The 10,764-nt window shown below is 43.3% G+C and overlaps 1 protein-coding gene across 1 annotated transcript; it reads right to left on the reverse strand.

Annotated features, from left to right (window-relative positions):
* Positions 1-279: 279 nt before the first annotated feature.
* CD248 (CD248 molecule) lies at positions 280-3,354 on the reverse strand. Its single transcript, XM_040328870.1, has one exon. It carries the CDS (start codon positions 2,785-2,787, stop codon positions 568-570), a length of 2,220 nt encoding a protein of 739 aa, XP_040184804.1. The 5' UTR covers positions 2,788-3,354; the 3' UTR covers positions 280-567.
* Positions 3,355-10,764: the final 7,410 nt, after the last annotated feature.

Below are 10,764 nucleotides of genomic sequence, written 5' to 3' on the forward strand. Positions count from 1 at the left end.
TGCTGAGTAGACAGAATGATGACAGATAGGAGCAGAGCATTATATAAATAATGAGGCCAACATATTAAGACACATTTTTGAATGAAGCAGGAGTAAAAGAGCAAGTGGTAGAACTTATATCCACCAATCAGAATGTTTAGGAATCAAATTTTAATGATCAAGCTCTGATTGGATGCTATAAGTTTTTTTTTTTTTGTGCAGAATCATTGAATAAGCCCAAATAGAGAGGTTTTTAGGGGAATATTCTTAAACCATAATATGGCAATTTCATGTGTATGCTATTATAACATACTTTTTAGGATTATGTGAAATTAAAAAAATCGACATATTTCAGTAAGTAAAAAATTGCCAGGTTTTCTACTTTATAAATATCTTCAATGTGTGTGGCCTACACAACCTGTACAATGACAAAATCACAAGACAAAAGTAATCAAGCTAAGATTATTATGCAAGTACTTGTGATTTTTTTTTTTATCTGCACCAAGCCCAGAAAAAACATGATCGCATGTGAGTCCCACATTTAGGGCTACTTTATCCAATTTAAAATTCTAGAATCCTCCTGTTTCTTTAAACAGCTCCTCGATTGATTGGTATTTCTACCCCTGAAGGAGGAAGGCCTTTTTCTGGTCCACCACCTGTTACCCAGTGATAGCAGTCAGTGACACTCCGAGGCTTTGTTTCCCCTCCACAACGTGTACAGTACACAATACCAAGGGCCAACATAATTACTAGAAAAACACACAGAGGAACAAGTAAGGCTACCACCAACCATCGGTTGTCCCTTTTACCCTTTGATTCTTGGGGTGTGTTGGAAGAAACTGATGATAAATCAGACGATACAGCATTTCCAATATGATTCGACATTGAGAGGTCCAGGGAAGGCGCTGTGTTTTTATTTATATGTACTCTTGTTATTGGCATCTCTGTTGTTGTAGTTTTATCTTCTTCCACGAAAATGTAAGGGTCTGTTGTTGTAGGTTTATCTTCTTCTATCAAAATGTAAGGGTCTGTTGTTGTAGGTTTATCTTCTTCTACGAAAATGTAAGGGTCTGTTGTTGATATCCTAGCCTGCTCCGGCAAAACTGTAGTGGTTCTGAGTTGAACCGTTGTGGAGATAGCAGATGTGACCTCTTCCCTCTGCAATTCATTAACATTTGATTCATCTTGTGGTAATGTAGTTGATAAGTACCTTGTAGGAACTGTTGAAGACAATAAAGAAACTCTAGGTGGTACTTGTTTGAAAGTGGTTCGTCTGGTTTTATCCATCTTATAGGATGGTGGTATGGTCTGAGATGGGGTAACAGTGGGTGAAGCTGTTATTTCCATGTGGTTTTCCCAGTCCATTGGGTCTGTTGTTGTGTCAGAAAATGTATTTAAAGTTGGCTCCACAGTTGTTTCTTTTTTAAGCGATGTTGTTGGTGGGTCTGTATAAGTACTATCAGGAGTTTCTGTGTCATCTAAGTCTGTCCAATACCAACCATCAGTTGCTGTTTCAAATGTCTCTGGTTCTTGCTCAAAAATTCTAGTCACAGATGGATTTGGCTCATGTCTAGGCTCCATTAAATCCAGGGGATTGCAGCTCACACGATCCGCATCCAGTTCATAGCCCTCACTACAGTAGCATTCAAAGCCCCCAATATAGTTCACACACATCTGTTGGCACATACGAGCAATACGACATTCATCTATATCTACACAGCGCTCAGGATCATCTTCTGCAACAGTAAAACCCAAGTCACAAGAGCAAGTATATGAGCCCAGAGTATTTTGACATAAGTGTTCACATGTTTCTTCATCTTCACATTCATCTACATCTTCACAACTATGTTCATTAGCAGCCAGTTCATAGCCTTCTGGGCATATGCACTGGTACCCCTGACCACCTGCTCCAGCTACGCATTGGTATTGACAAGGGCATCCTTGTGCTTCGTAGTTATGGTCATCCTCTGGTTCACAGGAGTGTCCATCTGACTGGAGTACATACCCTTCTTGACAGCTACAAACACCTTTATCACACAGCTGTTGACAGTCCTGGCATTGTAATTCTTCAGGATGTTGGCAAAAAGGTCCATCCTTGTTCCATCCAACAGTACCATCCTCTTTTAACATGCAGAGGACAGACATGCTCTGATGCTGACCTTCACATGACACTATTGCAACAGTGCCAAATGGAAGCAAGTCTAGCCAGGTACCCTCATAGCCAAAGGGTAAAGAATAGCGAACATTTTGTTCAGTCAAAGTTGAACACAATCCTTGATAGCGAAACTTGCATATAAAACCATCAACAGGTAATGTACAAGATCCTTCCAGCCATTTAAAATCATCCTCTGGTTTACCATGGCCCAATCCAATTGCCACGCATCGTGGTGCTGAACAGGAACTTGGCGGCCCTGCTGACACCGGCTGGCTAACCCAGTTAGTGTAAGCGGTGTCTTGGTCTCCAGTAGTCCACGTGAAACCACGCAAAGGCTTTTGAGGAGCACACTGCCTGGGCTGACGCTGCAAGCCAATCCAAAGCCTTAGCTGCGGGTCTCCATCACTGTGGGAACCTGTTGAGGAGGTAAGAAGTTGCTCAACTAAAGATGCTTCTTGAGCATTTTTGATGGTTGCTAGGTTGCCACCTCTTTCACGACAAGCTCTCCAAGACTCCAGAAACGTGCGTCGCTGGTACAAGACTGCATAACATGAGTCACTTGGCCCACAAAGGGCATCATGCTCTCTAAGTTCATAGGAAAGTGAAATAGGAAGGAATAATACAACTTGCAGATTGAGGATAAATAAAAACATGGTGATTCCTTTGGTTGAACTGATGGTTGCTTTGGTGTGCAGTATTGTGGAGGAAGTCTGATAAGCCTCCCTGCAGACTGAACTTTATCCTTCTGATAAAATGTAACGTATACAGCTCAGGATTCGCTCTTTCCAGCTGTTTCTGTGGCTGGTCACATTTGCATCAATAGTTCCGTAAGAGTAGCTGTGTAAGTTTCATCCTCATGGTGTTGGCAAAGATTTAATTGACTTCTCATATAACCTTGCTGTATTCCTTTTATGTGGAATTCCTTGAGCCAATTTCAGTGCTTGTTAGTATATCTGTGCTGGTCTTCCAAGATATAACTTTTCCTTCTTCATTCTCTGAAGCAGCCAGTTATCTCACATCACAGTCTGGTTAGGAAGTGGTTGTCATCTTTCTGCTCTTTGTCTGTACTTTAGCTGTCTCCAGTCTGATGTTTTTAACAGACGAAATCTGAAATGAAGTACTACTATCTTTCTGCCTGTGGATTTGGGAGGGAGGTCTTTTTCTCTTTTTTTCGCTCTCCCACACGCACTGCTCTCCCTCCCCCTCTCCATCCTTGTATGGACAAAGTTTGTTTCTGTCTTTTTTTTTTTTTTGCTCTTTTTCCTCTCCCCTGTTTTACTCCTGGTCTCAGACCCCCTGAGATTTAGCAAATATTTCAGAAAGAGAAAGCAAGGAAGACTGGGGTTGGGGGACGCACAGAATAAGAATGAATCACAGAAAGGGAGTGAGGGTATATGAGTGTGTGAAGGGGATGAAAGAGAGAATAGGAAAGAAAGGGAACTTCATAGGAAACAAAGGAGGAAAGAGCGATAAATATATCAAATGAGGAGGTGCGAAAAATGAAAGCAAGCAAAAAAAACACCGGGAACAGAAAAAAAAATAGCAAGCAGAGTGGTTTTACATTATATAATATTACAGCATTAAGAACTTATGATCTCTCCATTTCCAGATCTTGAAATTTTCCTTCTGCAAGCAGCTAAACCCTCTACACTACTGAAAGAAGTAATTAATGTTAGGGCCAGTTAACACCGGAAGGCACCGTGGCAAAGGTGTGTTCCGTGCATGTATCTCGCGCTACACGTGAACACGCTGCCCTTGCAAGATGCAAACAAGCGCCAGTTAATTGTTAATGGCACCCGAAATGCATCTAGTAAAGGTAGCGTATATGTGGCCACCAAACCACATGGTATTGCAGTAGCATGTAGTTTGGTTAAGTGCAATTTGCAAAAGTAGTGCTTGCACTACCTTTTTGCACATTCCAGGGCATTTTGCAGCCCACTCAAATGGATGGAATGTCAAAACTGGAATACGAGGGGCCGCAAGGAAACACGTGCACTCCAATGTGAACCAGCCACTACTCAAGCCTCGTACACACGACCGAGTTTCTTGGCAAAAACCAGCAAGAAACTTGCTGGGAGATCATTTTTTGCCGAGGAAACCGGTCGTGTGTACATTTTCATTGAGGAAACTGTCGAGAAACTTGACGGGCCAAAAAGAGAGCATGTTCTCTATTTCCTTGACGGGAATGGAGAAAATTGGCTTGTCGAGTTCCTCGACAGCCTAACAAGGAACTCGACGAGGAAAACGATGTGTTTTGCCCGTCGAGTTCCTCGGTCGTGTGTACGAGGCTTCAGAGATAACCAAATCAATTAAATCAAATGCATTCAGCTAATAAAAGCCTTTTCTGAATATACATTAGACATGTGCACACTGAAATGTTTTGTTTAAAAATTTAGTTTTCGTCCGAAAAATACATTTATTTTGTTTCTCCCAAAATTCGTTTTTATTTATTTTGTTTAGTTAAAAAATGCATTCGTCCGAAAATCCAAATGAATTAAGGTCGAATCTGTCATTGAAGGCTTGTGGTGTCTGTCGAATGTTCTAAGATTCGACAAAGCAGCTAAACTGTACGACGCTGCAACCGTCATGCAAAGGGCTGCAATTCATGAAAGGGGTGAAACTATACAATCCTATACATGGTATTGTATAGCTATGCAAGCCACACGTAAGCTGCATAGATGAAATACGCAATTAATTTCATATATATTATTATTATACACGATTTATATAGCGCCAACAGTTTACGCAACGCTTTACAATGTAGAGGGTGGACAGCACAATTACAGTACAGTTCAACACAGAAGGGACAGGAGGGCCCTGCTCGTAGAGCTTACATTCTAAAGGGAGGGGGTGGTGGTACAAAAGGTAATAGATGTGGGGAATGATTTGATGGGGGTGTCACATAGTGACATGCAGTTGCCTCAACTGTCCCATCTTTTGAAACCAAATCTCCCTGTCCCTCTTTCCTCCTCAGTTGACCCTCTTTTTGAACTGAAATATAGACCTCTACGATAGATGCACTATATACACAATACACACACACATACGTGCAGTTACAAGTACAGATACAGATCAACAGACCAGTGCCCATCAATGCAGCCTGATCAGTGCCCATCAGCTCAGCCTTACCTGTGCCCAACAGCACAGCCTAGCCAGTGCCCATCAGCACAGCCTTGTCAGTACAGCTATGGAGAGGAGAGCCCCTGGTTTAAACAGAACAGGGAACTCCTGCTTACCTGGTGCTCGCAGTCATAGAAAGTCCAGCCTCCTGGACCGGCTCCTATGATGGACGTCACACGTCGTGGCATTGGACCAGTGTGACGTCCAGGAGGGTAAATGGGGGTCCTGTGTAATCCGACGCCGCTCACCCCCTTTCTTTTAGAGGCAGTCTGTGCACCCCCAGGATCTGCCCTGCAAAGCGGCCCCAGGGCAGTCTGTGTTGGAAGAACAACATGTAATGTACAGTCGCTTATATAAACTGACAATATATATATGCATTATACCCTTCTATCCAGCAGGTGGCACTGCAGTATGATAGTGTGTTATTCTATTGTAAAATAATAACAGGATGTTCTGTCTATGTTAAAGCGGTTCTCCACCCTAAAGTGGAGTCCCGCTGATCGGAACCCTCCCCCCCTCCGGTGTCACATTTGACACCTTTCAGGGGGGAGGGGGGTGCAGACACCTGTCTAAAGACAGGTATTTGCACCCACTTCCGGCCACACGCTACGGGCGAAAGATGGGCATTCCGTCACATCCCGTCTGTCGCCCATTGTGTGCTGGGAACACTCGGCTCCCAGCACACAGCGTGTGAGCCAATCGGCGGGCGCAGCGCGGCTCGCGCATGCGCCGTAGGGAACCGGGCAGTGAAGCCGCAGCGCTTCACTTCCTGGTTCCCTCAGCGTGGATGGCGGGGGGAGCAGCAGAGAGACGAGCGATCGCTCGTGCTCTGCTGCGATCGGCGCTGGACTCCAGGACAGGTAAGTGTCCTAATATTAAAAGTCAGCAGCTGCAGTATTTGTAGCTGCTGGCTTTTAATATTTTGTTCCCGTGGCACATCCGCTTTAAGTGCATGTACTTGTATATTTCCTGTAAGACATGCATTGCTAATTCTCCAAGTGAAAAGCGATCCAAGCTGGAGAACAGAGCTATAGAGTGCATTCTTGTAGACTACAGCGTGCAAACTAAGGGTTACAGAATCCTACACCCAAAGACTGACAAAGTGACAATAAGTGTTTACTTCGATGAAAGCCCACCATAAGCACTGATCCCTGAAAGCTCTGAAAGCTGTGAAGTGAATATGCCAAGCAAGCCAGAAGAAAAGGTCGATCAATGCGAACCTGTGCAGGATTCAGAACAAGAGGTGGAACTCACAACGTCTAAATCAAGTTCCCCACCAGATCCTGCTGAACTGTCTGAAATCAGAAGATCCACTTGGACTAAAAAGGGGATATCACCCCGCAAGCTGTCATACACTGTCAAAACACACAGCATACTTGAACCAACATCTTGGGAAGACATAGAAAAACTGCCAAAACGTGGAGCCAATAATTGAAGAAAGGCAACAGAAGAAGAATTGAAGTCACTTCAAGAAACCTGGACACTCACAGTGCTCCCTCCTAATTGTAAAACTACAGGAAGTAAATGAACTTTCAAAGTAAAGTCAGACGCAGAAGGCAATATCCACAAATACAAAGCCAGACTAGTTGCCATGGGTTAATGCCAGAAATTTGGTAAAGATTACGATGAAACATTCGCTCCCATCGTAAAACACTCCACCATCAGAGCGCTTGTTAAGGTTGCAGCCAGGAAGGGCATGCAAGTGAAACACCTAGACATTAAAACTGCATTCCTATATGAAGACATTAAGGAAAACCTCTACATGGAGCAACCACCAGGGTTTGAGCAAGGAGATAACCTTGTGTGTAAACTTCAGAAGAGCATCTACAGTCTTAAGCAATCTGCAAGGATGTGGAATGAGAAAGTTAACAAAGTACTTCAAGAGAGGCAGTCTCAAGAAGTAAAACAGACCCCTGTCTCTGCTCCAGGAATCAAGAAGACAGATGGATATACATCCTTATCTATGTTGATGACATTATAACCTGTTTTGAACAAGAAGGGGATACACTCAGATAGTTCACAAGCTGAAAGGAAATTTTGAAATCAAAGAGCTAGGGAACATTAGCTACTATCTGGGAATGCAAATAGAAAGAGAAGAAGATGGAAGTTATTTTCTCAATCAATTTCAAAATATTTCTGATATCTTGGAACAAATCCATATGCAAGATGCACATAAAATTAAAACTCTTATGGAACCAGGCTAAAGAGCAATGAAGCAGAAGACTTGCTACCCAACAATGACACGTATTGCAAAGCAATCAGTACTGCTAAATGTTGCCACTGTGACAAGACCAGATATAGCTGCAGCAATGAACATACATGCAGGAAAGTTTCAGCTCCCTGTCAGCGTGACTGGAATGCAGTAAAAGAAGTGATGCAATACCTCAAAGGAACAATTCAGATGAAGTTACGCTTACCAGCAACATCAAATCTAAAACTGGTCAGATATGTGGATGCTGATTGGGCCGGGGACTGCACAGACCGCAGATCCACAAGTGGATTCATCTTCCAGTATGGGGAAGGAACCATAAGTTGATCTAGTCGAAAGCAAACAACTGTCGCTCTATCGTCAATTGAAGCAGAATACCTTGCATCAGCACACGCTTGTCAAGAAGCGATATGGATTTGTCAATTTTTTGTGGACATTGGGATAGACATGTCAAAACCAATTCCCATTTTACGAAGACAACCAGGGATGTATAAAGCTTACGCAATAAGAAAGGGTCAATCCTAAAACCAAACACATCAACGTCAAATATCACCTACAGAGGCACAATCAAGAGCAAGGTGTTATTGAAATCCAATACTGTCCATGGGAGGAAATGACCAAGCCTTTATTGAAGGAAAGTCATAGTTATTTCCAGAAGAAGCTGAATGTAATTTGACAAACACATGCTGTTGAGAGGGGGTGTTGGAAGAACAACAACATGTAATGTAAAGTCGCTTATATAAACTCACAATATATATATGCATTATGCCTTTCTATCCAGCAGGTGGCACTGCAGTATGATAATGTGTTATTCTATGGTAAAGTAATAACATTCTGTCTATGTTAAGTGCATGTACTTGTGTATTCCTGTTTCCTGTGAGGCCGCGTACACACGGCCGGTCAAAACCGATGAGAATGGACCGAAGTTCAGTTTCATCGGTCCAAACCGACCGTGTGTACGGCCCATAGCTCTTTTGTCCTTCAGACCAATATATTAGAACTTGCTTTAAAATCGAACCGATGGACCGCTGACCGATCGGTCCAAACCGATGGTTAGTACACAAAAGCATCGGTTCAAAAACCGACGCATGCTCAGACTAAATGAGGGGACGGGAGCGCTCGTTTTTGACATGGCACATTCGACATTTTGAAATTTAGTGTCTCGTTTATTGCAGCGCATTTTTTTCTTCGTTCTATTGCTAGAATAAACACGTTGTTTTGCTGATGCTATTTAGACAGAGTTCTCCCGTACGTTTTTTTTTATCTTTTTTGCCTGTGATCTCATGTTTTTTTATGTTTTTTTCGCCAGCCAGATCTCCAAATTTGTTTTTTGTACACATATCTAATTTTTTTTTGTTGGCAAGTTATCACACCAATGTATTTTTGTTGTCGTTTTTTTTGTGAGAAATGTTTTTTTTATGTCTTTTTTTGGTGGTATTTTTTTTTTTCTTTTTAATGGAGATATATATTTTTTTTGTTGGCAAGTTATCACACCAATGTTCCCCCCCCTCAAGGAGGTTGTGTCCTTTGTAAATTACACATTGTATTTCAGAAACGTTTGATGGCTATTCACCAGAAAAATACAATAGACAAGGTTTTAACGTAAATTAAATTTTCATTTATTCTGGCGAAAAAAATAACAAAAAAGAACGGCAACACTTGAGCAATTCCCAAAATACATGCAGACTTTTTGGAAACCAAAGGCACATTCCACCATGATCAAGAACAAAATTAACAACATCAGGAGTCACAATGTGCTCCACAAATTACAGAAATTAGAAGCAGCAGCAGATGCTATAAATGACCCCAAGCTGTGGTACTACAACAACCTCAGTTTGTGTCCAAATCAGCTGGAAGGCAGGGATTCACTTTCTGGTCTTCCTTACAGCCTTCCTTCCAGGCTGCCTTGCAGCGGAACTTCCACGGCCCAGTCCACGGCCCCTTGCAGGTGGTGATGATGTGGCAGTAGGAGTAAGATGAAAAGCAGGCCGAGCCGGGTCACTCAAATCAGTGTCCATTGTCAGCAGGTCCCTTCTCACCCACCACATGACCTTATTGATCATGTCTTTGGCGAGCTCTCTTTGTTCCTCCCCCAATGCCTGCAGGTCATTGGAGAGAGAAGCACTGTAGCTCTCCGTTGGCTTCAGGGGGGCCCTCAATATCTGGGATGCCTCCCTGATGTCCTGCAGGCTCCTCCCAGACGCCAGGTACCGCAACGTGGCAATAAGCCTCTGCTCGGCCGTGATGGCTTGGCGCATCACAGTGTCCTGCCTCGTGATATAGGGGGACAGAAGATCCAATAGACGGTGGAAAACGGGGTCCGTCATACAGAGAAAGTTCCTGAAGTCATCAGGATTATTCTCCTGGATTTCCCTAAGCAGAGGCATATGAGATAATTGGTCACGCTGGCGCAACCAATTCTTGGCCCAGGAACTCCTTCTCCCCCTGTTCCTGGCCAAAGTCCTTGAGTGAATATGAACTGCAGAAGACAGCCCATAAGCAGCACGAAGTCTAGCAAAATCACGCACAGATGTCTCTAAAATTGCAGCCAAAAATCGGGACTGACATACAGGAGTGAAATCGTGCAAGTTCAGCTGAACTCGCAAGGCTTCATTCCTGCAGCTCAGTGTGAACTTGGGCTGAGTTCCGGTTCACACCCACACAGGAATCGTGCTGGTTCCCGCATCGCATCTCACTTGCAGGCAGTTCACACTGCTTTCTGCGAACCGTTACGGGTATCAATGTAAAGTTAACCTCCTTGGCGGTATTCCCGAGTCTGGCTCGGGGTAAGATTTCAATACTAAAAGCGGTATCCCCGAGCCAGACTCAGGCTCGCCTCGCAGCATCCACAGGCACAAGTTACTTACCTTGTCCCTGGATCCTGTGATGCATCCCTCTGTGTGAGCGATCGGCGTCCTCGCTCGATTCACACAGTGCCTGTGTGCTGCCGATCTCCGTTCCCTGTTACGACGCACGGGGGCGGAGAACGGCGCCAAATTCAAAAAAGTAAATAAACACATTACATACAGTATACTGTAATCTTATAGATTACAGTACTGTATGTAAAAAATACACACCCCCCTTGTCCCTAGTGGTCTGCCCAGTGCCCTACATGTTCTTTTATATAATAAAAACTGTTCTTTCTGCCTGCAAACAAGTGTCCCTTTATGTCAAAAGTGATTTTAGAGCAGCAAGAAAACAGCGATAATAAATTATAATCACTTGCAGAATTGAGCGATAGCGATTTGTGGGGAAATTCATCATAAAAAAATAAAAGTAATGACAGCGACAATTCTGCAAC

Source organism: Rana temporaria, chromosome 11, assembly GCF_905171775.1.
Source record: "Rana temporaria chromosome 11, aRanTem1.1, whole genome shotgun sequence".
In the NCBI taxonomy this organism is placed as follows: Eukaryota; Metazoa; Chordata; class Amphibia; order Anura; family Ranidae; genus Rana; species Rana temporaria.

Coding starts and splice junctions, on each gene's coding strand:
- CD248 (XM_040328870.1), bottom strand. CDS start 2,787: ATGTTTTTATTTATCCTCAATCTGCAAGTTGTATTATTCCTTCCTATT.